Genomic DNA, 27,883 nt, shown 5'->3' with positions numbered 1-27,883 from the left:
TCTTAAATTATTACATGAATCCGCTGGTGTAAGTTTATTGGTGAAGTACATATACTTTAAACCACAGGTGCTGAGTATTTTATAATTGATTCAAATTTTCATACAATTATAAATAAGGAAATTCATTGTTTCAGATGAGGGCTAAACGGAAAGCAGTAGCCATCACATCATCGTGTCCATGCTGTCCACCAAAAGCCAAACAATCTAGACAGCAATCAGGGTTGGAAACAAAAACCACCAACTCCAGTGTTTCTAACGGTGTTACCACACATACAGTTAACACGCGCAGTGGACACAAAAATGTTCAAGCTAAACATAATAGGCATAAGGAAACGCAGCATGATTCAATTGTTCCTCAGGTTACAATAGATCAGTCAAGAAAAAACAAACGGATCAAAAAGTCTAAGAAAAACAGTGCTAGTACCACAAATAATCAGGAGACTCACAAGTCAAATGACTCTGGTCCGATACATTTAGGTATGCCAGAGCATCAGAATGTTCAGCATCAACAGATAAACCTAGTTGAGGCTCAACAAAATGACTTTGATCCATATGTACCTCCATACAGTGATGAGGGAACTGAGGATTCAGAAGATTCCGACGGGTCAGAGGAGGAAGTTGGGCAGTCTGTAAGGGAAGCCATTAACCACCATGTCAGGGACATTGTTGCTGGAGGTAATAGGCCTCTATTGGTTGAACCGATTTCAACAACTATTCAGTCTCAGATTCCGCGTAAAATTCAGAAAAGTATTTGGGCAAATAAGTACATAGATCTGGCAGTCTTATTACCATTACAAGATTCGTATTTCAGTCAAAACAACAAATTTACCCTTCAGGTTGAACATTTTAATCATTTTAGTTTCGTTCCACAGCAAAAATCTAGAAAAATCACTTCGATCGAAATGTGGACCACAGCCTTTTTGCGGTTTTGCGCAATATTTTCAATTCGGTATCCCGAGGAGACTCCTGCTTTAATGAAATATGCAGAGATTGTTAGGGATCTCGCACGCAGGCATTCGGGCTTGGCATGGCAGCAGTATGACATGCAGTTCCGATTGTTGAGGGAACAGGAGGGGTTTCCTTGGGATAGGTTACATACAGAATTCTGGTTAATGGCCTCTTGCCAAGGTTCTCAGCCTTTTCGTTCCTTTCGGAATTACCAACAGGGGGGACCCCGCAACTCACAACACAGAAATCAATTTAGGCAACGGGTTTCCCCAACAAATTTCTCGAAAAAACATGCTGGGTGTTCAATAGTAGAGGGGGCAACTGCAATTTCACAGGATGCCGGCATCCTCACATCTGTGGGTACTGCAGGGGTCAACACCATGCCGGCGCATGTTCTTTCAGTAGTAAAGAGCAGGCCGCAGCAGCAGGACCAACGGTCAATTCAAAGTCAGCCCCTTCCCCTCTTAGGCCAACCAAAAAATAAAGTGGTTACACCAGTTAAAATCGAGAAATTACAGTTTCACTTGCTTGGTCAACAGCACTATGAGTATTTGGTTAAAGGTTTTTCACAGGGGTTTGATATTGGTTACATTGGTCCTAGACGTCCTGTGGAATGCAGAAATCTAAAATCTTGCTACGAATTCCCTTCAGTTATACAACAACATATTGAATCGGAGTTAGCATTGTCGCGCATACAAGGTCCTTTCAAAGTAAAACCTTTTCCCAATTTGCAGTTAAGTCCCATAGGTTTGGTCAAAAAGAAATCTCCTGGTCAATATCGATTTATTCAAAACCTAAGTCACCCAAAAGGTAATTCCTTCAATGACTTCATTCGACTAGAATTAGCTACAGTCAAGTACATGTCATTCGATGATGCAGCATTACGGGTCCGTCAGCTGGGCCAAGGTTGCTACATGGCCAAAACCGATATTGCAAATGCTTTCAGAATCATTCCTATTCGTCCAGAGGACCATGAATTGTTAGGTTTCCAGTTCGGGGATGCATTTTATTACAATGTATGCCTGGTTATGGGTAGCTCATCTTCATGTGTCATTTTTGAAACTTTTAGTTCAGCGATTCAATGGATCGCACAGGTTAAACTGCAGATTCCACACATGGTTCATATCCTGGATGATTTTCTGCTCTTAGCTAAGTCATATGACGATTGTCAAAAGGCTCTTTCAACTTTCTTACAATTTTGTGATGAGGTGGGTATTCCAATTAAAGCCGAGAAAACGGAGTATCCTGCCCAGGTCATGACTTTTATGGGTTTAGAGCTAGATTCGGTTGAGATGGAAGCCAGATTACCTAATGATAAATTGTACAAACTACGCACACTCCTGCAACAGTATACAAAGCGTAGGAAGCTCAAACTAGTGGAACTGCAATCCCTACTTGGTTTACTTAATTTTTGTTGTAGTGTTGTCTTGCCAGGGCGGTCTTTTATGCGCAGATTGTCCGATCTTACTAAAAATGTTAAGAAACCTTATCATCGCATCTCAATGACAGCAGAGAGTAGGCGGGACATTCAGGCCTGGCTTCTCTTCATTTCACATTTCAAAGGTAAAAAGCTTTTGTTGGATTTTAAGTGGGTGACAGATAAAACGTTACACCTGTTTACAGATGCAGCAGGGGCTTTAGGTTATGGGGCTATTTATAGCTCACACTGGTTTTTTGGAAGCTGGCCTTCCCATCTGGTACATCACCAGATCACATTTAAGGAATTGTTTCCAATTGTTCTTTCCTTGGAAATCTGGGGTCCGCAGCTGATGAATAAATGCATTATTCTTCATTCAGACAATGAAGCTGTGGTATACATAATTAACAAGCAATCTAGTAAGGATAAATACATTATGGTTCTAGTCAGACGCCTGGTTTTAGCATGCATGAAAAACAATATTCTTGTGAGAGCCGCTCACATCCCGGGTAAGGCCAATACTTTACCTGGCTTACTTTCCCATTTACAGATAGACAAGTTCCGGGCTTTATCCACAGCAATGGACGACATGCCATCAGTAGTCCCGGAGCATCTGTTAGAAATTTGAACCGTTCTGTCCACAAGCTGCTGGATGCCTCTATAGCACCTGCAACAGCTAATAGTTATAAGAATGCTTTACGGCACTATAACCGCTTTCACAACACATATTATCCAACAGACAGGTTGTTACCAATATCAACAACCCGAATATGTCAATTTATTGCTTATTGTCATGACAGGCAATTCAAGGGTTCTTCTATCACATCCATGGTCTCAGCTTTAGCCTATCTTCACAATATTTGTGATAGGAAAGATCCTACAAAAGCATTCGTGGTTAAAAAAATCTTATTTGGTCTGCGTAAAATTCAAAATACAGATAAAAGGTTACCAATTTCTTATGACATCTTACGGCAGATGGTTCAAGTTTTGCCCCAGGTTATGGTCAACCCCGAATTACGTTTGCTGTGCCAGACTATGTTCGTAGTAGCTTTCTTTGCTTTGTTACGTATAGGGGAAATTACTGTCACACAATCGGGGGACCGCAATACAATTTTGTTGAAGAATGTCAGTTTCCAGTATATCAATCACAAACCTATGAAGGCGTCTTTAGTCTTGGTCAGCTTCAAACATTCCCAAGGGGTGTCAGCTACAGTATCGGTTAAACGTCACAAAAATAAGAACACATGTCCGGTGCGATTATTGCATAAATACATCAGCAGTTGCAATCACACCACATGAACATTATTTAACTTTCCATGTGGCCGTCCAGTCACTGACAATTTTTTTAGATCTGTTTTACGTGAATGTATTCAGAAATGTAGGTTAGATCCAGCATTATATACACCTCATTCATTTTGTATAGGGGGCGCAACTCATGCGTATGACTGTAATCTGTCTGATTCTAGGATCAGGTTATTAGGCAGATGGAAGTCAAATGCTTATCAGAAATATATTCGGCCTTCAAATTCATTAACATAGGAGTATGGGGGTTTGGTAGAGGGATATATCTCCCCTCTTTGGTTTACCAAATTTATGGTACTAGTAAAAATAGAAATAGCTTTATTTAAAATAAATACCTCGGACACATTTTGCCAGTTTTAGAGGTACCGTTTGTCATGTCTGGTGGAGCCAGCATGGCCTGTGACAGTATTCTTGTCTGGTGGAGCCAGCAAGTTTTGTTATATTTGCGGACTTGGACAGATATATAACTTTGATCTCGTGAATCATTTATTTTACATTCTTGTGTTAGTTTTTGCAGTCGGACGACTGAAAATGACAATTACAGTATTACATGCTTGTCTGACATTTATTATTATTATAGTGTAATGTATAAACATTTCGGGTGACAGTCTAGTTGAGCCAGCTGTTTAACAGGCACCGTGTTGCTATTATTAGGTTGTAATCTGTAGACATTTCGGGTGCCAGTCTGGTTGAGCCATCTGGTTAGCAACCACCATGTTGCTATTATTAGGTTTTTAATGTGTTATAATCTGTAAGCATTTCGGGTGCCAGTCTGGTTAAGCCAGCTGTTTAACAGCCACCGTGTTGCTATTAGTATGTGGCTATTCTGTTGAAATCTGTAAGCGTTTTTGGTGCCAGTCTGGTTGAGCCAGCTGGTTAACAGCCACCATGTTGCTACTATTATATGGTTATTATGTTGAAACTGTTAATTTTTTGGGTGCCAGTCTGGTTGAACCAGCTGTACTAACATTCACCATCTATATGTATATCATTTGTATATGTTATCAATTGATTTCTTGTGCAAGGTTGATGGTTTCTGTTCCGGTTGTGCCGGCCAGATAACCTCCGCATCCGCTTATAAGGTTCAAGGTGGTGTTCACTGTTTGTTATTACTGTTATCAGTATTAATGTGCCATTTTAGTATTTCATTCTAGTCCCATTTTTACATTTTGGTTAATAGTAATTTACATGTTTACATATGTACATAGATATTACATCTGATATGTTTTTGTTTTGCTTCATTTCATTATTATTTTTAGTTTTTTCTTTTTGAAACAATATGCTAGTGTTTGGGTTACCTATTTGTTCCATCCTTGAATTTAACTAGGATTGTATGACTGGTTAGATAAGTTCTACCAAAGGTTTTAAGCAAAAATGTAATAGCAGCATACATATTACTCGCATTGATGGTTAATTTTCTGTTTTTTCATTCATGAGACTTCAGGTTATGTGGTGTATATAGTTACCGTCATGTAATGTTTCCCCATAGATTTCTTTCGTTTCATCCTGGGCGCTGTTTGGCGGTTTCTGGTCGCCCGGATATAGAAAACTATCACTGATGTTTAATCTGTTTTACTTTTATGGTATTTTAATAATAAATACCCTCTATTCAATTCAATATCTGTTGTTGAGTTTTCTATACAGAGTGATACTTCAGTAACCTTTTGGGAAACAATAGGACATAAATATATTTTATATATGTATAAAATGTTTTATGTACTTGTTTCTTATTCTGTTCTGCATATATGTTTTAACCATGACTCATGGTTCAACGAAGGGGCTTATGTTAAGTGTATTGTAAAAAGGAGCCAATGAGATCCATTCCTTTATGTCACATGGTTATATGAACCAATCGCTTGCTGAGTAGTCAGTCTTTATTTAGTTGCGGAATCTGTTAGAGGTGATTCATTTTCGTTTAGACCTCCACCTCCCCAACCACCTCTTTTTATAACTTTTTTGAACATTTGGATCCGTTAAGACAATCAGTCCATAGTTTTTTAAAGATTCTCATTGGCTCTTCATTTTATATAAAACAAGAGCTGTCGGAGGACAGCAACGCTCGACTATTTAACAGCCTTGTCGCTTGAATGAATAAGAAAGTCGAAAAAGGGGCATAATTTAGTAAAAAAGTAAAATAGGGTTATGGAACCTGCAAAGTGCTTATCAGCTCATGACAGTGGACAAGTGTATGAAGTTTCAATCCATTCCCATTAGTGGGTACTGAGATACCAGCTTACATATAAGAATTTAACCCAAAAACTCCTAAGTTGAAAAAGGGGCATAATTTTGTAAAATGCAAAGTTGAGTTATTGATCCTTTGCACTGCATGTCATATCATGACAGTGAACTAGTGTGTGAAGTTTCAATCCTTTCCCATTAGTGGATACTGAGATACCAGCTTACATACAAAAACTTAACCAAAAATTTCTATGTTGAAAAAGGGGCATAATTTTTAAAAAAAAGCAAAATAAAGTTATGGGACCTGCTTTGTGCATGTCAGATCATGACAGTGAACAAGTGTGTGAAGTTTCAATCCATTCCCATTAGTGAGTACTGAGATACCAGCTTACATACAAAACCTTAACCAAAAAATTCTAAGTCGAAAAAGGGGCATAATTTTGTAAAAAAGCAAAATAGAGTTATGGAACCTGTGCAATGTAAGTCAGTTTATCACAGTAAATAAGTGTGTGAAGTTTAAATCCATTCCCACAAGTGGTTACTGAGATACCAGCTTACATACAAAACCTTAACCAAAAATTTCTAAGTCAAAAAAGGGGCATAATTTTGTAAAAGAGCAAAACAGAGTTATTGAACCTGTGCAATGTAAGTCAGTTTATCACAGTGAATAAGTGTGTGAAGTTTCAATCCATTCCCACAAGTGGTTGCTGAGATACCAGCTTACATACAAAAACTTAACCAAATCGGGACGCGGACGCCGACGCGGACGCCGACGCGGACGCATACGCCGACGCATGGGCGAGTCCAATAGCTCTACTATTCTATGAATAGTCGAGCTAAAAACGTTGTAATGTTCCATTTTCTAATTTGCTTATTTGCTTGAAATTTGAAGCCTTTTACATTTGTTAAATCTGGTTTTATGACAATTTTCATTATACTGTGTTTTACATACGGGTCGGCGGTTTCTGGTCGCCCGGATATAGAAAACTGTCACTGATGTTTAATCTCTTTTACTTTTATGGTATTTTAATAATAAATACCCTCTATTCAATTCAATATCTGTTGTTGAGTTTTCTATACAGAGTGATACTTCAGTAACCTTTGGGGAAACAATAGGACATAAATCATTACATTGTTATGATTTTATGTTAACATCTGAAATCAAATCACCGATGAGTTATGATAAATACTCATTCTGGTTAGTTTCGGGAGTTTGTTGATATTTAAATAACCTAAGTGATCTATTATAACTTTTGTTTAGTGTATTCTTAAAAAAGAGGAAACATATGGCTAAGTCTGAAAAGGGGAATAATTTTATCAAAATGAAATCAAAATTTATGGGACCTATGTCATTCATTTGGTATTTGTATGACAATAAAGTGTGTGAAGTTTAAATAAATGTAATTTGCATTTACTGCGATAGTCACTTGCTGACAATTGCTAACAGGATTTTGTTCAGAAAAGAAAACTAAACATTACGGAAATATTTTGCTGAAATGAAAGAAAGAGTTATTTCTGTTAGTTAAAGGCATGTATGAAGTTTCGTTCAGTTGTAATGAGAAATAACTCAGATATAACTTTGCTGAGAATCGTTAACAAGGTGTCTGCACTGATGTCCATGCCGACGCCAGGCAGAATAACTCTGGTGACTTTCGCAATGGCGAGCTTAAATCACTTAACCAAAGAAGAATGATTTACGTAGACTCAATATAATATCTTCTATCAAAACGCTATACCGTATCAGAATATCACGTATTTTAGGCACATTTATATAAAACAGGGGACGAGCACACTCCAACATTGTCGATAACAACTTCGTACTTGGTGAAATCACACTGCAATGTACTTCCCCATGATGCCCGTTTAATGCAAAAAATGTTATTTCAAACAATATTTCGATAAGAGACGCATGTAAATATGTAAATCTACAAATTCAGCTATAATATACATTAACGTATACGAGAGCGGCAAAAACTTCTTACAAAAGTTTTACAAAATTATTTTCAAGTTTTCTTTGCACGAGGAAACGTTGTGGTACCAACAAGAAAATACGAACGAGTTCTAAAGTATTTTTGGTTTGGGTAAGAATAATTTTTGTAGACGTCATTTCGGGAAGTATTATTCAAAGCATTTTACTAGTATCTGACAGTTTGACAGTTCTTGCTAGTTAACACCACCTGAAAATTGTTTGATCGTTTTTTGTTTGCGTTATTGTATAATTACTAGTATACGAAAATTTTCAGTAAAAGGTATTGTTAAACGACTTCACAGATTTCAGGCTTGTGACTCCTTTACAAGCGAAAGCCCGCCCGTTTAGCTCAGTAGGTAGAGCGTTGGTCCACAGATCGCGGGGTCGTCAGTTCGATCCTCGGGCAGGGTGTATGTTCTCCGTGACTAATTGATAAAAGACATTGTGTCTGGAATCATTAGTCCTCCACCTCTGATTCATGTCGGTAAGTTGGCAAGTAGTATATAAAATGAGGTTTCTGGGCCAATTATGAAATTTAATTTTTTTTAAAAATATAATTTATAAAAATTAACAATTTTTGTTAATTATATTTTTTTAAACAACTTTTTAAATTAGAACGTTTATTTTTTTAAAACAACTTTTTAAATTAGAACGTTTATTTTTTAAAACAACTTTTTAAATTAGAACGTTTATTTTTATAAAACAACTTTTTAAATTAGAACATATATTTTTTAAAACAAATTTTTTAATTTAAAATCAACAACTTTTTTATAAATTATATTTTTTTTAAAAAAAAACAACAATTTAAAACTTATTAAAATAATTTATAATTGTTTGTTCATTTACTCTTTAATTGTTAACTTTTAGTATTTTATACAATAACTCATACAACGGTACTTTATCTTGTAACATTTTAATGAAAAATAAACAATAATATCCACAGAGCGCACTTGTTTTGTCTTGATATTGAACATTGTTGTATTTTATATTTGGTAAATATTTAATTACCTCCTTAGGTGGAGGAAGCCCAAATGGATCGAAATACATATTATTTAAATAACAAACCCAATGTGTTCCAGGTCCAACAGAGTCATCTAAATTGATTATTCCACACTCGTCATTTATTTTTAATTTTAGTAAATTATTTCTACTAAATACACCCCTAAAGTTTTTAATTTTTAATTGTTTTACCCATTGTTCTATTTCAAAGTTAGAAATTGGTTTGTTTATAATTTTTTTTTTTTTAATATGGGAATTCGTCTGTACGGTCTCCGTTGGGAATCAATCTGTATACCCTGACCATGTCCCTTACCACTTAACAAAGATGTAATCAAAGGTATTCCTAGACTAGCAGCCAACATACCTAAAAACCCACCGTCTTGTTTTTGTTTTTGTGTTAATTTAATCACTCCATAGCCTAATAGTTGCCTTTTTTGATTAGGTGTAATATATGGTATTATCATATTTCTCTTATCATTAGCTACTGAAATCATACCATTCCCAAGTAACTTACTAACACCGGTACTAGCCAGTCCAGAGAGAGCCCCGATGCCCAGAAGAGCTAATATTTTTGAAACTATTTTCACTGCCATTGGAAGAATTGTTTTTCCTAACAAACCAGCCAAAGCTCCTACAAATCCACCATTTTGACCTTGACTGGACATCTGTTTTTTTTTTTTTGAAATTGTAATTTCTATTCCCTTCTTATTTCTAATAGACTTTTCAATTTGATTAATTTGTGTTTTTGTTAAAAGTAAAGGGAAGTTTCCACGTAATTGTTCATGTTTTAATCTAAAATTATATGGAGTTTTATTATTATAAGCTTGTGCTAAATTTTTCTTTTGTCCATCTGTTAGGTTAACTTTATATTCAATATAATTTGATACCATTATATATAATTTATATTTATTTTATTTAAACAATAACAAGTTCATTTCCAATAGTATTTATTTCAACTGTTTCCTCATACAATACAATTGCGTAAATACGATATCTTGCAGTGGGAAGTGTATTTATTTTAACTGTTAATGTAATTTGTTTAGGATCTTCTGTTATTACTTCCTTTTTATATTCTAAGTTAAAATGAATAAATCCATACAAATTTTGAAAATTAAATCTATTTAAGAGATTTCCGTAGTTTGTTATTTTGTTTATATAAAAATTGTTTACATCACTAATTTTTGTTACTTGTGTAGTTTCGGGATAAAAAAACCATTCCCAACTTAAAGACGACAAGAACTCAAAGTGAAAATCATTATTACCCAACATTTACCTTAAATGTATTAATAAAAGCGGATTCATTAGTTGTTATTATTTTTGTCAGGTCGTTGTAAATAAAAAAATTAATGTTGTGGTTTTGTTACACCACCCGTTATTCTAAAAGTTGTTTAATCTGTGGTATCAGTGTTTGTGTTACCATTTCCCGGGTTTTTCCCATTTGCTTTTGTAATTCTTTCAGAAATTAGATTAACCCAAAATTCTTTGAAAATTAACGTGGCCCCCCTAAAATTTTAATTTTGTTCAATTACCCTACCGGGGTCTCCGCCATTTTAAAAAATTACTCTCATCTGTCAATGCAGTTTTATTTAATTTGACTTGGAGGTATAAAATTATTTTTAAACTCTAAAAAAAAAGAATAATTTTTTAATGGAATCTTATTATTTCCCTCTTTATTACCAGGTTAAAACCTTTTCTAAAAGAAACTTTATTATCGCAGCGCGCAGCAGTAGCATAGTACTTAATAAAATCATTCGTTTGTTCCAGTTGATTTGCAAAATCTTAGATATTAAACCCGATTCTTTACATTTACTACTTAATAAATTGTTAAAATCAAAAACAATTTTTCCTTTTGTTTAACACTAATGATCAATTAATGAGCGGCATTTTTAATTAAAGCAATTTTGTTCCCCATCAGATAATTTTTACCGCCAAGCTTTTTATTTTAAAAATTACTTAAAAAATAACCTTTTTAAAAAAATCAAAATATGAGTTTCTTTCATTAATTGTAAAGTGAACCCGTTTTTTTGTTGCTTACTTTAGGTCCTAAAACGATTTTAAGGTGTATCAATTTAAAATGGGATTTGTTCGTTCTTTCAAAATTTTTGTTTTGTTTAAACATGTAATATTATTATTATTTTTTTTTTAAAATTAATCTTTAAATACGTTTACGCGCCCCCGATCCTGACAATAATCTATTTAATCTTATATTAATATCCCTTTTTATTTTTATGTTATTTTTTTTAAAAACCCTTTAAAAATTTAAAAATCCCCAACTCCCGGGCGGTTTTTTTTAAAATTTTCAACAATTTTATTGGAAAAATTTTCCCAACTTCCATTCCAAACCCTTTTTTTGTTCACTTCTAGCGCGGTTTTTCTGCTTTTTCCCAGATTTTTTTCCCTGTGAAATTAAAGATGAACCCCCTTAAAAACAATTTCGTTAAGTGTCAAAGATCCCCGTACCATGTATGATTTTTTTTTCCCGTGTGGCCAACATAAATAAATACCCTTTTTTTTTTTTATAAATTTTTCTTGTACTTTATAAAAAACTAAATTTTAAAAATTTTTTTTAATTTTAAATGAAAAATTTGTTTAAACCCTCAAAAAATTTAATTATTCTACCAAAAATCTGTAATATTATTCTTATTAAATTTATAATATTTTTTTTAATTAAATACCAACCTTTGGGGTTCTTTTTAAACGGAAAGCTCTTGTTAAATCAGCAGTACTTAAAGCTAGAAAATATCCTGAATTCCCTCAAAAAGTAATATAAATAAGACACAATGAATAAAAATTGTATCCACGAGTTGTTATTTTTGGTGTTGTAGTTCCCCTTTCAGTTTTCTCAATTTTTTTTCCCTAACCCCCAGAAAGTAGAAAATTTGACATTCTTAAATCAACATAAAATTACTTTATTGAAATAAAAATCTTAAAACTACAAAAATAAAATTCCAAATTATTGGGAAATGTCTGTTTTTCAATTCATAATCTCTTTTATTATTAATGTTTCCCTTAAAATTATTATATCAGTGAACTGTAAGACCTTTGAAAATTTAAAAATTTCTTTCCAACCCTTTACCATTATTATAACGAATTCTTTTATTATCATATTCATCATAATATTTCCCAAAAATTAATAAGTTTTTTTATATCCAAAAACCAAACCAAATTTTTTTTTTTACAAAGATTAAAGAACGACAAAAATTATTGAAAATCACTGGTTATTTTTTTCATCTTTACTGTTTCAGAACTTAATAATTTTTGGTTCCCATTTATATTTAAAGAAAAATTTTTTTTATTAACATTTCATTTGTTTGGTAAAATTGAATTCATTTTAAAAAATTGATCTATTACCATAATACCTTATTTTTAATCCTTTTTATTATTTCCTGCATAAATTTTGATGCCAAATTAACTAAAAATCTTAACCAATTCTCTGGATTAACGGACAAGCACCAAAACCTTTGCCCCCAAAATTTATTTTTTAAAATTTCATAGATCTTTTATTGTGGGTAACCCGATTTTTTGTTAATTTCTAAATATTTTTTTAAATAAAATAAATTTTTTTTATTATTTTTATATTTTTTTTTAATCAAATCAATTAAATCTTATTATTAAGATTAATTACTTTTTTTCCCATTTATTCTTCCTTGCAATTAATTTTTTTTTGACCATAAATTTTTTTAAGTTAAAAATTTAAAATTACCATAATGCCCTTTTTGGTGAAATTTTTATAAAATTTATGATTTTTATTCCCTTTCCCAAAATATCCTGAGTTTTAATCTTTTTTGAAAAGCGTTTATTGTATTTTTTAAGTTTTCCTGTCAATTCAACCCCGAAACATCTCCCCGCAGTCATGGGTTCGCTTTAAAAAAATTTCTTTTTTTCATCTGGTTTTCTTTTTTTTTTTATTTTATTACGAGCCTTTTTTAAATTTTTCGGTACCTCTTTTTTTTTTTTTATCCATCATCTTATCTTTATCTTTTTTTAATGCTAACTCGTTAATGTAGGCAATCCAGTTCTAATAATACATCTTATCAAAATTTTATACAAATTTGCCAAAAAATTTTTTAGTGTCTTCAAACTCATCACCTCATCCAACCTTTAATCTTCAGAAGACTCTTTAAATTGTGGCTGTTTGGAATAGCGTGGAAACCTTGATAGTTTTATGTCTTTCATTTCATCACCTATAATGCTAATTGTCTTAATTCGGGTAATGCTTTAACTGCTTGACAATTCTTTTTTTTGACTTTTTTTCCTTCGTAATTGGTTTAAAATTTCTTGTAAATCACGTTTTGTGCTTTTCTAATTTTTTCTTTCATTATTTCTTCTTAAGAGCCCTCATCTTTTGCCCAATTTTTTTCTTATTTTATTTCATAATTTTTTATTGTTTTTAAAAAATTGTAGATAAGATGATAATGTAAAATAATGAAATTTATTATATATAATGGAAATTCCAAATTATGATACAAAAAGTATAAACCCAATAATTTAAAAAAGTTATCCTTTTATCCCGGATTTCATTTTTTAGAATTTTAAAATTGTGGATCTTCTGGTCGGGAAAAAACAATACATTAATGCTAAATACAAAACCCTCTTATATATTATAAAAAATTAACTTGCAGCTAAAAACCTAAACAATCAAATTCGGATTTAAAAAACTTTAAAGGAATTGAGAAAAAAAAAAAAAAAATCTAAATGAAATATTTAATATTCAGCTGTTTCCCAAACCCAAAATTGAACACTGTGGAATTTTGAATCAGAAAACAAAAAGAGTAATATTTGATGTTTTTGTTTTTGTAAGAAAAAAAGGTTCAGAACGAAAAACAAAATAGTCTTCAGGAATCTGTTGTGTTATTTATTTAAGTCAGTCTTATAAAAAGTAAAAAAGATATTCGGATTAACTGTTACATTATATTTTATTTGAAAGCCCAAGAAACGAAAAAATGATAGTTTTGTTATGAACAAAATATTAACCCTAACTCTTTTGCTAATGCAAAAAATAAAAAATATGATTTCTTATTATTGCAAACCAAGGAATTTTTTAAAAAAAAACTTTACAGGAATTATATAGATGGGGCTTTTAATGTTAAAAAAAATTTAATCACCGCAGTTAAGTAAAGAAAATTTGATATTGATTTAAGTGTTATGCTACTAAAAAACAATTCAAAAAACTTAAAAAAGAATGGGAAATCATATCTTCCAGAAATAAGAACTTGAAAACACAATGAATGGCATGATATGGGAGGAATGAAATAATCAATTGGGAGACCGAAAAACCCCAAAACGATGCAGTTTCAAGACGATTTAGTTTAAAAAATTCAAGGGTTAATAGATGTTTATAATCTTGAAGATTTTAAAAAGTATAAAAAAAACACTAAGCAGAAGAAAGAATATTGAAAAATTTAAACAAAAATTTTAAAAAAAATTTCTTTTTTAAAAATAGTTAAATTAAAAGAAAAAATGAAAAAGAATGAAACTAGGTTGATTTATAAAAATTAAGGAAATCTGATTTGACAGACAAAACAAAAAAGAAGTATTTCGAGAAATTTAACTTTTTAAATTCACTCAAATTAAAAATAAAAGATGTAGTTTAAAAACATGAAGAATGAAAGACAAATTATTGAAGCCGAGAAAAAGTTACAAAATATTATCAGTTAGAAATCAGAACAGAAATAAATAAACTAAATGCTGAAACTGAAAAAAACTAAAGATTTTTAGAATTAATTTCAAATAAATTTGCAGAATATAAATTGAACTGGAAAAGTAGTTTCCCAAAAAGGGTGATGATCAAACCCAGCATTAGAAAACCCTTTCAAAAAGGTTTAATTTCTAAAATAGTTGAGTTAAAAAACAAATTAAATTTGGATTATATGTTGATACACGCCAAAATTTTAAAAGTATGCGATTTAAAGAATTTTACAAAAAAAATTACAAAAAGAATACCAGTTTAATGTTAAAGTTGAAGACATAAAATGAAGGGACCTTGTATTTGAAAAATAACTAAACAAGGAGAAGCAATTAAAAATTTTTAAATGATGGCTAAAAAAATTTAAAAACAACTCGGATTTTGATTAGTACTTTGAACATGCCAAAATTTAAATACGGGGAAATTTAAATACACTTAAGAAATATTACAATAAGAAATCAACGGTTTAATGATAAATTAAAAAAAAAATTTTAATGATCGGACTCTGTATTAAAAAATAAACTAAAAAAGGGAATCAATTTAGCAAAACCCCCAAGAAATTTCTACAATGCTCAATAAATTTTCCCAAATACTAAAAGCAATTAATAAAATTAAGATAGCGGGTGATATAAAAACAAGGGTTTTTTTTTAAAAAAAGAATAGAAAATATTCATGAAAAAAAAATTTTGGGGAAGCTCAACAAAAGATTTGATGATTTACTAAAGAATTCTTAAACATGAAAATAAATTTACAAAATATAATTGAACTGGAAAAGTAAAAAAAAGGAAAAGTGTTTCTTTTTTTTTAACAGTGGTCTTAATTTTGGAGAACCAATACAAAAAAATTTAAAAAATGAAAAATATTTTGATCGCCAGGGTGTCTGGATTATTCATTATATAAAAATGTAATTAAAAATGATCTGGGCTTTTTTGGGTGCTTTAATTTGATCCGGGTAAAGAGTAGATTAAAAAGATTTTAAAAACCCAAACCAAGAATATAAATAGCTGTACCGGATGGCTATTAAAAATTTTTTGGGTTTTAAACCCAAAAGGTAAAAATTTAATTAAAGTTTGGTTTTATTTAACACGTTTTAGGGTCAGAGGGAAAAAAATTTTTAAAATATCACATTTTTTTTTGGGTGGGAAAGATGGTTTTACAGGAAAATTTTTCCCGGGTGGGAGTGAAAAATATACCCCCGAGTGTTGAAAGCCCCCCTAGCATTTTATGTAGTTTAAAAAAAAAAATTAAAAATTTATTTATCAGAAAATACAATTTTTTTTGACTTTCATTTTTATGACGATTCATCATTACAAAAGTTTCATTTTTTTTATGAAGGGGTCATGTAAAATTTTACATTGGGGGAATAATAAATTTAAAAAAGAAAACTTTAAATTTAAAAAATTTTTAAATTAATTACTGTATTTTTATTAAACTAAATAATTTAATTAAGGGGAATATTTTAAATTAAATAAAAAAGTAAGAAAAATAAAAAGAAAATAATAAGAAAACCCCCTTTGTTCTTAAATGTTATACCGAAAAATAGTTAGTGGATTATTTCAAGGGAAAACTGTAAAGTAGTCCTGTTTAGTTCAAAAGGGTAATAATGTAAAAAATTTAATTTTAATTGTTTTTTAATTTTTTGTTGAGCAATTAAATTAGAAAAAGGAAAAAGCAAAATTTACAACAAAAAAAATAAGAAAATGTAATTCTTTAAAGTTACAATGCAAAACAAGAAAAAAAAAATCTTTTTCTTTTAAATTATCTAAAAAATTTTACATGATGTTTTTTTTAAAATTTTTAAAATTTTTTTAAACGTTAAAAATATTCAATTAACAATTTATGGTTCTATTTTTAAGTAAAACTTATGTTTCCTAAAACAATTATAAAAAAATTCACTCAAAAAAGATTTTTTTAAAAATAAGAAACTATGTTCTTTCAAAAATCAAAATTAAATATAAAGATGCTTTAAAAAATAAAAAATCACTCTAAAGATTTTTTAAAAAAAATAAGAAACATTTTTTTTTCTAAAATTAAAAAAAAACATAAAGTCTTAAAAAAAAAAAAATCAACAAAAAGATGCTTAAAAAATAAAAAAACTATGTTCTTTCTAAAATCATCATAAAGTGCAAAAAAATTACATCGAAATGAGTTTAAATCTTTTTTTTTTTTTGGTTTGGGTGTAATCCCATTAAAAATTAAATCTTTTATGTCATAACATAAAACACGTTTATTTATAACATAACTAAAACATTATGTTTTTTCAATCTTATAACTTTAAATTTAGCATTTTGTGTTGATTAAACAAAATTTTTGTAATCTTTAGAAACTATTGTCTTCTTGAAACCCTTTTTTTTTCCTTTTCATTTTTTAAAATTAAACCCTTCTCAAAAAATATGAATCCTTTAAAAATTCTTAAACCCCCAAATTCGTTTTTGAATGCCGGCAGCCCCCCTTTAAATTTCCCCCTTCCAACTTTAAAAATTTTGTTTTCTTTCGTTCATTTTCAAATATTCTTTATCTTTATAAAAGTCTTTATACACATCTTTATTTTTAAAATTTAAAAATAATGAATCTGTATCGAAATAATAACTTTGCTGAAACCTCGTACTTTTCTTTGATGTAATTTAATGGAAATCATAATTAAAAAAATTTTTGATAAAATTTAAAAAGCAATTCCAACGTAACAAGGGCTATTTAATAAAAAACTTTCTTTTTTCTTGAACCAAAAAAATTCTGTTAAAATTTTTTTCATAACAAATGATGGGTTTTGGGAACTGTTTTTAAAAAAAAATTTTGTTATGGTTAATTTAATATTAAATCTTTTTTTTTAATTCTCCATGTTTTACCAAAAACGGAATTTTTATTAATTTTAAAAAGTCTTTTTTAATGAATTCTTTGCCCCAATCTTTTCTGAGTTTTGAAGTCTATATTTTTTTCAACCCCCGGGGATTCGCAAAGGTTAAAACTCTAGAATTTTTTTACTTTTAATCCATTTATATACAGTTCAAAATTTCTATAAGAACTCATAATTTTCTTTTTTTCAAAGTTGGAACTAAAATTCTTTTACATCAATTTCCTTTTTAAATTTTTCTTTAAAATTTTTTCTGTAATTAAATAACCATTTTGTCTGGTTTTTAATTTTTTTCAGGGCTAAGGATAATACTTGGGGGTTTTAAAATCTTTGGATAGTCAAGATACATTCAACTATAAAAATTTTGTTTTTCCCCTTTTGATATTAAAATTTTAAATTTTTTTTCTTTTTAAATTTAAAATTTTGTGGGTAAAAAATGGACAGCCCAACATATGATTATTAGCATCTAATATGTAATATACTTCTTTTTCTTTTTAATTATAATCTTTATTACTTTTTTTTGCTTTGCTTATCTGTTTGAAATATAGCTATTCCCCCTCTTAAAACCCTTTTCAATAAAAAAAAATTTATCAAATCTGTTATTAAATCTAAATTTTTTTTTTGTCATTTTTTAAAATTCTCCCAGGGTAACCCCGGAAACAAAAAAAAGACATGGATCTAATTAAATACGATAAACATTTTTCAAAGTTTTCAAAACTTGTTAGAAATAGTACGTCAGTTTTTTTAAAAATTTAAACTGGTAATCCCCTCGTCTTAATTTTTTTTTTCCAATTTTTTAGCATCTATATTATTATCAGAATTTAGTTTTATTAACACAGAAAAAAATTTTCTTTTGGGGGTAAAATTTGTTTCTTTTAAATTTTTTTGAAAAGAATCCTGTAAATATGGAAAAAAACCTTTTACTTTTTAATAAATCAAGTTTACTTTTAGGAAATTTTGGGGAAAAAAATTAAATTCGGAATATTTTTTGTAAATTATCTAATGACTGTGCTAAATGAAATGAACAAAAAGACCAAGTCAGAAATCAAAAAAGCCCCTTATTTTCCATATTTTTGGGGTGTGTTAATTTTTTTTTTTTGAATTTTCCTATTTTCGCATAATAAAGTGAGAATCTAAAACCCCTTAAATTTTAAAAAAAACAGGAATTTTTTGTGTTAGTCTAAAATTAATATTTCATTTGAGGAGCGCTTCTCTGAATTTTCCCGTTATATGACAATGGTCTCTTTCTGGTACTTTTGCCTTTGTATATTCTTTTTGGGTATAGACAAGTTTTTTTGTTTCTTATTTCGGTTTGTCTTTTTTAGACATTCTTTAATTTTTTGTTAAATTTTTTTTTTTAAATATTTTTTCAAAATTTTTCCCAAGCATTTTTTTTATAAATTATAAACTGGTGGGTCCCTGTAAATTTTTTCCCTTTGATAAGAGGGTCGTAAAAAAACAACTTTGAAAAATAACCACAATCTATGTTTTTGGTATTTCCCCAGTAAATAAGATTCTGGATTTGGTGTCGCTTGGAAATTTTTTTGTTATTTCTTCAAAAACAGCATAGAACAAAGGGTTCTTCAAAACCCTTTTTGATAATTTTTTAAAATTTTATTTTCTACCAAGGTGGCTTTTAACACCCTGAACCCATTAAAAGCTAAACAGTTTTCAACATGTTTTTTAATATTCTTTCAAATTTTTAAAATTCTGGGGAAAAAAAGATTTTCAAAAAAGTTTTTTATTTTTTACTTTTTTTTTTTTTTAAAAATTATCTGTTTTAAAACTTTTATCCAAACATTAAATTTATTTTTTTCATTAATTAACAAAAAAATTTACACTTTGAATAAAGATTTTTGATATATCAAGGATAAAAACCATCGGGTTCTTGTAAACCCAAAAACATAAATAAAAGCCATTTAAAAATCTATTTTTGGGTTTTTTTTTTTAAAGTAACAGGAAACTTTATTCTTTTTTTTTAAGTTTTTCTATGTGTTTTTTTTTAATTTGAAACTCTTTCAGAATGTTTTTTAACAGGAAATTTATACGCTAAATGACACCCCTAAAACATTCATTGTTTATTATTTTTTTTTAAATTTTTTAATCCTTTTCTTTTGGATTTTTTAATAATTTTGGAAAAACTAAAAAACTTTTAAGCAGTTAAAGGATTATATTTTTTATCTTTTTTAAAAAATGAGAAACAACTGACCTATCCTCCAAACCCCTTCCTTCTGAAAAACAGTTTCCAATTCTATTTTTATTTTTCCCAAAAACTTGACGAAAGTTTTTTATTTTGTTTTTTGTTAATAAATTCAAAGCTTTTTTTGGAAAAGGCGATTTAATATTGTATCGCCTTATCCATTTTTAAAAAAGGGTTTTTTTAAAACACGTTTATTTTATCCTTTTAAATTTTTAAGCTCATTTTTAAAAAATACCAAAGATCATTATAGTTAAAAATAATTGATCTTTGGGTTTGTTATAGAATTTTTTTTTTAAAATTTTTAATATATTATTTTTATTTTGGTATTTCTTCTGGGATAAAAAAATTTTTGAAAAAAAAAAAACCCTTGGCCAAAAAGCCCCCGGGAAAAACTTTTTTCCCCCCGTTTTTTTATCTTCCAAAATTTTTGCCCCTACCTTACCCTTTAACAAATTTTATTCGTTCTAGTTGTATTAAGATTTTTAGCGTTTGATAAAAAGTTTAATAAATTTTTCCTATTTGTATTCAAATTTTTTGCACTAACTTTTCTTGGATTGTTTCGAAAAATTTGGGATGGGGGCAATCCAAACCTTTCAGTTTTTTTTCTTTATAATATAAACCCCAATCCCATTCAAAAAAATTTCCTTTTCTAATAATAAGGATTATAACTTTTTTAATTTTTTAAGATATGGTTTTTCATTCATCAACGGCTATTTTATTAAGTTTTTTTTATTTAAAAATTTCTTCTTTAAGATTTTTTTTGAATTTTTATCTGGATTTGTTAAATTTCCCTAAAACACTAGATATTTTTTAAAATAAATTCTATCTACTTTTCTATTAAAACCCTTTATTAATTTATAGAAAAAATCTTTACACAAAAAAAGCACCTTTAAAGAAATTTTTTAAAAAAAGACTAAATTTTATATCTTTGAATAAAATTTCAAGTTTTTTTTCAAATTATTATCAATTTTTTAAAATTTTTAAAACCTTTTTGGGACTTCTGTTTAAAAACCTTTTCGTTAATTTTTGTAGTTTTTCTAAATAAAATAAACGGATTCATTTTTCGGGTTTGTTTCTTTTTTTTAATCCCGAAAAAAATATTTTTGATCTGTTTAACATAACAAATGCATCGATCGGGTTTTTTTTTATGATTTTAATAATATATATTAAAAAAAGTTGTATATGCCCATCGGCGTTTTTTTATAAAAACTTCTGTTTTAAAATTGTTTTTTTAAAAATTTTTGCTGTTGGTCAAATAACATCGTTCAAGAAAAGAAACGCCGTCAAATTTTTTAGCAGATTTTAACATTTTAATTAAAAAATGTGATATTCAAAAAATTACTTATTTAAAAGGAAAAAAATATTTTGGAGGTATTTGGCAGCAATTCAAAAAGATTATATGGGTTTTTCCCCGGGTCTGTAACATTTGCCCCATGGATCGGTTCTGGAATTTTTTTAAAATTAGGATTTTATTCTTTGATAAGTCTAAAAACGTACTTTTTCTGAGCAAAATTTCCTTTAATGATAAATTTTTCTCATTTATATAAAAATATTATAAAAAATCTTTAATTAAAGTTAAAGTTAATTTAACTCTTCTTCTTTTTTTTCTTTTATATCGTTAAAGTTTAAATTCTTTCAATCTTTCAAGGGCCATTAAAAATTTTTTTTTTTCTGCATTTCTAACGTATTGTAAAAAAATCTTTAAAAACTTTTTTTTCTTCTTTTTTCTAGGTCATTTGGTTATGAACCTAAAACCCCAAAACCGTGCTTTTGTTATTTTTGTTTATTTTGTGGTGATTTAATTTTTTTAAAAAACTTTTTGTCGTTAAGTTTTAGTCTATTAATAAAAATGGGAATTTTTTATTTGAAAACAACCCAAAAGGGACAAAAAAGGAATAGCTGGAACAATGCTAATGCAGTGAACAACAAAGAATTTGTTGTAAAATATAACCCCGTATTACTTTCCCCCCAAAATTTTATAACTTTTTTTGTAAGCAGCGGTATTTTTGTTAGGTGAATAATTTAAAATTTATCATTTTTTTATTCCATTATTAGAAAAAAAAATTTTTTTTTTCTCATTTATAAAAAAATTTTTAATTTAAATTCTTCCAAATTTACAAATGGAACCCAGCTATTAAATTTTTCATTTTACCTTTCCTTTTCTAAAACTTGTTTTTTTTATAGCTCGTTGATAATTTTTTTTATCTAAAAACTTTTGTGTTAGGAAAAATTCTTGTTTGTAAAATGAACCTGAACTATTTCATTTTTTAAAACTTTAATGATATGTTTTGGATTGTATTATTAATTTTATAAATTCAAATATTTCCTCTGTCCGTTTGGGATATCCTTTTCAAAATTCTTTTAAGTTTTTTTTAAATTTTGCTTTGCTCTTTGGTACCTTTAATTTTCCATATAAGGGTTTAAAATAAAAAAGTCTTTTTTTAAGTTTTTTGGCTTTGGTTGGGTCATTTTTATACTAGGTGTTTTTTTTTTGTTTATTTTCCAACATATCTGCAAATTATCTAAAAAGTAAATTTTTTGTTGCTGTAAAATTATTTCCCCATTTTTCTTTTTAAACTTCTTTAATCTTTCGATTTTACGGGTTTCCTTCGTTAAATGTATATACATGTTTTAAACTTATTTTTTTTCAAAAGATTCAAATTTTTATTTAAAATTCTTTTCCTTCACCCCATAAATTACTGGTAATCGTCCTTCTAAAATTTTTTTTCTCAAATGCTTCAGTAACAGATTTTCCGGTTTATTCTTTTAAAGGAATAACCCAAACAAATTTTTAAAAATTTTCAATAACGGTTTAAAAAAGTATTTTTCTTTTATTTATTTTGAAAAAATTATATCAAAATAAAAAGCAGACAAGTACATCAAAATTTATTGACAATCACTCTTTGTTTTCCTAAATTTTCTTTTAATTGGTTTTGTGTAATTCTTTTGTAATTTATCATCCAATTTATTTGGGGGCAGACATACCCCTTTTTCCCTTTTTTGACTTTCGTTTTTTGTCCGAGACCAAGTTTTATTTTGTTTTAATTATAGGTTTACAACTAAAAATTTTTCAATCTTTTTTATTTAGTTTTATTTTTAAATTGGAAAGATTTTTTTCACTGACCTTTTTTTTACAGCGTCATAGCAAAAGTCGTGGTCCATACATATGCGTCCGTTCGTTGGGGGGACCATTATTAAAGGAAAATTTCTGGCCCCCAATAATTATAAAATGGGAAATGTTAAGCCTTTTTTTTGGAACATAGGTAAATTGTTTTATGAAAAACTAATTACCTCTTTGTTGGGACTTTTAACAAAAATTTTTCTTTCATTTCCCCAAGACGAAAAAAAGGGAGTTTTATCATTTTTTCCCTTTTTTGTTATAAAAATAATGGGGGTTTATATTTCATAAATTTCTTTCTTTTAAACAAATATTTTATTATGTAAAATCATTTTTTATAAAAAAAATATATATTTAAATTTATTCAAGACAAAACAAGTGCGCTCTGTGGATATTATTGTTATTTTTTATTTAAAAAGTTACAAGTAAAGTACCGTTGTTGAGATTGATAAAATACTAAAAGTTAACAACAAAATAAATGAACAAAAAAATTTTTAAATTATTTTTAATAAATTTTAAATTGTTTTTTTTAAAAAAAAAATAATTTATAAAAAAAGTTGTTATTTTAAATTTAAAAAATATATGTTCTAATTTAAAAAGTTGTTTTATAAAAAAAACGTTTAATTCAAAAGTTTTTTTTTAAAAAAAAAAAAACGTCCTAAATTTTAAAAAATTGTTTAAAAAAATTAATTAACAAAAATGTTAATTTTTTTTAAATAAATTTTTAAAAAAATTTTAAATTTTATAATTGGCCCCGAAACCTCATTTTATATACTTTGGCAGTTACTTGCGGGAACAGGTTTTTATGGTACAGATCCAGGAACACTTTAGGGTTAAATGCCGCCGTTACTGCTGAAATACGTTAAAAAACAGCGTTAAACCCCAAAAAAAACAAACTTAAAGCGAAATGTATTTCTGGTAAAGTATCGGGTTTCTTTACGCTCGCATGCGATTTCCTTACAATAATGGTCAAACGGGATGAAAAGGAAAAACTGACGGGGTAGGGATCATAAGAAGTTCGGTCATCTTCTTGCGTTAATTGACCTCATCATGCAAAGAAATAAATAAGATAATTAAACAAATCTAAGAGAATTGTGGAGAAAACGTTATACATACCCGATATCAAAGTGTCCAGCTGTTCTATGCATGAATATAAAATTGCAAGGATGCATTTTGTTGAATATCCAAGTGTCTTGTGAACAGCGAATGCTTTGGCAGAAGTGTAACACAAGGTATAGGAATCTAGCTGTACCCTTTCTTTACCTGTCTTCTTTTCGTAAAATACTGTCTTTGCATACCAAGAGCCATAATTGCAACACTTTATACTGGTGCCAAAGCAATCTAAAATAAAAAGTACATTAACACAAAAATTAATATACTATAAACATCATGACTTTATAAAAACATATTATGAAAGAGAAACCATTCTTTTGCAGGAATATGAAGTGCAGACAATTTTTTATCTTTAAAACACATGTATGCTGTAATGTATTGACTCACTATTGGCTGATAAGCTCCGCCTCCTCATTTCACCTTGTATTATGTTACAGTTGTAGTATCAAATTAGAATAGATTTATAAACGGAACCAATCAGTTTTATTTCTTAATCCATGCTGTCCTACTACATGGAATATATAACATTGACGAAGAGGATGGTGGGATCTAAATGAAAGGATTATGTTTTTCAAGAGGACTTATTAATGATAAGTTCAGTAACAAAGTGTTTGTGGCTATTTTTTTAAAAAAATCAAGAATTTATTCTCAGTGTTTCAAGATGGCATCTTCTTTTGAACTGCCAATGCCACATCCTTTTAAGGTAGTAGGACAAAACACCAACTTGTCAAGTGCATGGGACAATTACGTAACGCTTTGAATATTATATACAAGCATCTGGAATAACAAGCGGGGCAATATACGCCCGAAGGGTTTCATCAGAGGATGGAAGCAAAATTTAAAGAACTTTACTGTTAAAGCCCAAAGGACAGAAACAACAAATAGAAGAATTAAAAAAAAAATCTAAGTCCATAAAAAATATTCTAAGTCCACAAAAACATCCTTAATAGGTACAGGTATGTCAAAATACGCCTGAAAATTGGATGTACCATCCATGTTGTACCACAGAAAAGTGGTCTCAGCTTTTCCCTACGGCAAATAATAAAAAAAGTTTCAAAATAAGCTATTTATAATAACATAAAAGGGAAGTAATAAAAAATACTGTAAGTGAACAAAAAGGGATCTTCCAAATAAAAGCAAGAGCACTGCAATGCAGAGAAATATACACAAAGCAAAGTCATATATGACCTTTGATCCCTAAGTGTGACCTTGACCTGGAAGCGAGTCATCCGAAACATGCGCTCTGCACGTTGTCTTGGTGTGGTGAACATCTGTGAAATCCTTCAAGCAGTTCAAGAGTTACAGAGCGGACATGAAACAAACTGATATGACCTTTGACCCCTAAGTGTGACATTGGCCTTGAAGTGAGACATCCAAAACATGCGCTCTGCACGTCGTCTTGGTGTGGTGAACATTTGTGTCAACTTTCTTTGAAATCCTTTGAGGGGTTCAAGAGTTACAGAGCGGACACGAAATTGCTAACGGACGGACGGACACCGGGGATATAACATAATACGTCCCTTCGGGCGTAAAAAAGACTTTTTTTGTTACATCTTGGTGGACAAGAACTACAGGACATTTATGAAACAATGACAAATCCTGATAATATCTATCAACAAACTGTTCAATCACTAACACGATACTTCAATCCAAAGAAAAATATCCCATATGAAAGATATCGTTTCAGACAAGAAAAACAAAATTCAGATGAAACCGTGGATAAATTTATCGTTAGACTCAATGTGACTTTCCTGAAGCTACTGTAGAAGACATGATTCACGACCAAGTTGTCGAGAACTGCATCTCCAAAGAGCTGAAAATTAAATTTCTGCGTGAGCTAGAACTTACTCTAGAAAAAAGTACAATGAATATCCTGCACAACAGAACTTGCAGACTTGCATGCCGACAAAATACATAGTTCATCAGAAAACAACACATATCAGCACAGATTAGACAAAACTACGTAAATCTTGATGTTAGCCAACTTCATCACAAGAAAACTAAACAACGGAAACAATATCAGCCTAGAGCAAGACCAGCACCGAAGCCAGCAAAGTTCAAAACCTGCTATCGATGTGGAGGAAAGGGTCATTCTGGTGAAATCGCGCAGTATTGTGTGCAATAAGAGCTAAAAGCAAGGTTACTACACTCATATGTGTAAGTCAAAGCAAAATCAAGTGCGCTACGTCAATAATGATGCGGATTCAAAAAGTTCAGATAGTGAAAGTGAGGAATATGTGTTCAATTTAAATGCTCAAAGTCCATAGGTGAAGTTGAAAATCGAGGGAATCAAATGTAAATTACTCATAGATTCTGAATCTAGTGTAAATTGCCTCGATCACTCTACTTTCGAAAAGGTGAAATCAAAATCTACCAAAGTCACAAAATCTCGATCTAGGATCTATCTTTATGCTTAGTCAACACCATTGGAAATTCTTGAAATTGCAGAAGTGCCGTTGATCTTGGATTAGTAAGGTCCTGTGTAAATAATATAATCACAAATCAAAGCAATGTAAACATATTCTATCGGAATATAGTGACAGATTTCAAGGGCTAGGAAAACTCAAAAACTTTCAGCTTCAGCTAAACATCAATAAAGATGTCGAGCCAACTGCACAGACAAACCGGCGAATACCCTTCAAAATGCGACAACGGGTTAAGGAGAAAATCAAACAACTTTTAGATGCCGACGTCATCGAGAAAGTCGATGGTGCCACACCATGGATATCACCCTGGTTGTTCTTCTCAAGAGCAATGGGGACATAAAAATTTGCGTCAACATGAGGCAAGCGAATATTGCGTTTGAAAGGGAACGCTTTCCTATGCCAAACATAGATGAAACTCTTGAAGAATTAAGTGGAGCTCAATACTTCACTAAGCTAAACTTGAAAATGGGTTACCGTCAAATAGAACTCGACCCACAGTCACGAGAAATAACAACGTTCGTCACAAATGATGGAATATACCACTATCGTCGATTAATGTTTGGAATTTCTTGTGCGTCAGAAGTCTACCAGCGTGTAATACAGCACACACTTCAGGATATCCCGAACTGCAAAAACATTTCGGATGGCATACTGGTATATGGTACAACCAAAGAAGAACCTGATGCAGCACTATGAAAAGTGTTACAACGCCTTCGTGACAAAAACTTAACACTTAACAAGGACAAGTGTGAATTTTGCAAGACAAGTAATACGGTCATGGGTCACACACTCACAGTTAATACCCCAGTCACACATACGGTGCGGATGACTACGTCTAGCCACGGATAGAAACGTAGTAGTCCGTATCGATCCGTACCTGAGCCGTACGGGTTGGTACGGTTTGATACGGATTGATACGGGTTACTACATTAAGCTACGGCTTAGGTACGGATCGATACGGATTACTACGTTTCTAACCGTAGCTAAACGTAGCTATCCGCGCCGTATGTGTGACTGTGGTATAAAGGACTTATGCTACCAGACGACAAAATCAAGGCAGTACTGAACACTGCACCTTTCCAAAATTAAAGTTAAATATTTCTTAGAGCTGCTGAACTATTGCTCAAAATTCCTTCCGAACTTTGCAACAGTATCACAACCTATCAGGAAACTGACAAGAAAAAAACGTAACTTTTGAGTGGGGAAAAGAACAACAAAACACCTTAAGCCATTATTATCCAGTGCAAGTGTCATGGTATTCTATAACACAGAAGATTAAACAACCATAACAGTAGATGGATCACCGTATGGTCTTGAAACAATACTGTCTCAAAAACAAGGTGATGGACACTTCAAACCAGTTGCATATGCAAGCATTTAAATCAAGTTGAAAGACGCTACAGTGAAACTGAACGTGAATGCTAAGCAGTTACATGGGGAATAAAAAGGTTTCGAACATACGTTTATGGATTAATATTTCAAGTGGTTACAGAGCATAAGCCGCTTATAAACATTTTCAATCCAACATACAAACCTCCGGCAAGATTAGAAAGAATGCTACTAAGACTACAACGTTACAAATTCACAATAGAATTTCAGTCAGGAGTATTAAATCCAGCATACATCCTCTCAAGATCAATGTCTAGTCAAGAGAAATGTAAAATTTCAATCATCGT

General features: G+C 30.0%; 2 protein-coding genes across 2 annotated transcripts in view; one reads left to right on the top strand and one right to left on the bottom strand.

Annotated features, from left to right (window-relative positions):
* LOC123531058 (venom factor-like) overlaps nucleotides 1-27,883 on the bottom strand; it is a 142,641-nt gene that overhangs the window by 64,537 nt on the left and 50,221 nt on the right. Inside the window, exon 18 of the mRNA XM_053517587.1 lies at nucleotides 23,785-24,009. Coding sequence (XP_053373562.1) covers nucleotides 23,785-24,009 — 225 coding nt within the window. The remainder of the gene's footprint in view (nucleotides 1-23,784; nucleotides 24,010-27,883) is intronic.
* LOC123524386 (uncharacterized) lies at nucleotides 135-6,901 on the top strand. The gene is made up of 2 exons (XM_053517588.1): nucleotides 135-675; nucleotides 2,916-6,901. The coding sequence occupies exons 1-2, from the start codon at nucleotides 135-137 to the stop codon at nucleotides 3,662-3,664; spliced, it is 1,290 nt and encodes a 429-aa protein (XP_053373563.1). The 3' UTR covers nucleotides 3,665-6,901.

This window comes from Mercenaria mercenaria, chromosome 11 (genome assembly GCF_021730395.1).
Source record: "Mercenaria mercenaria strain notata chromosome 11, MADL_Memer_1, whole genome shotgun sequence".
In the NCBI taxonomy this organism is placed as follows: Eukaryota; Metazoa; Mollusca; class Bivalvia; order Venerida; family Veneridae; genus Mercenaria; species Mercenaria mercenaria.
Note: the sequence above shows the minus strand (reverse complement) of the source record. Positions and strands in the feature narration are given on the sequence as shown.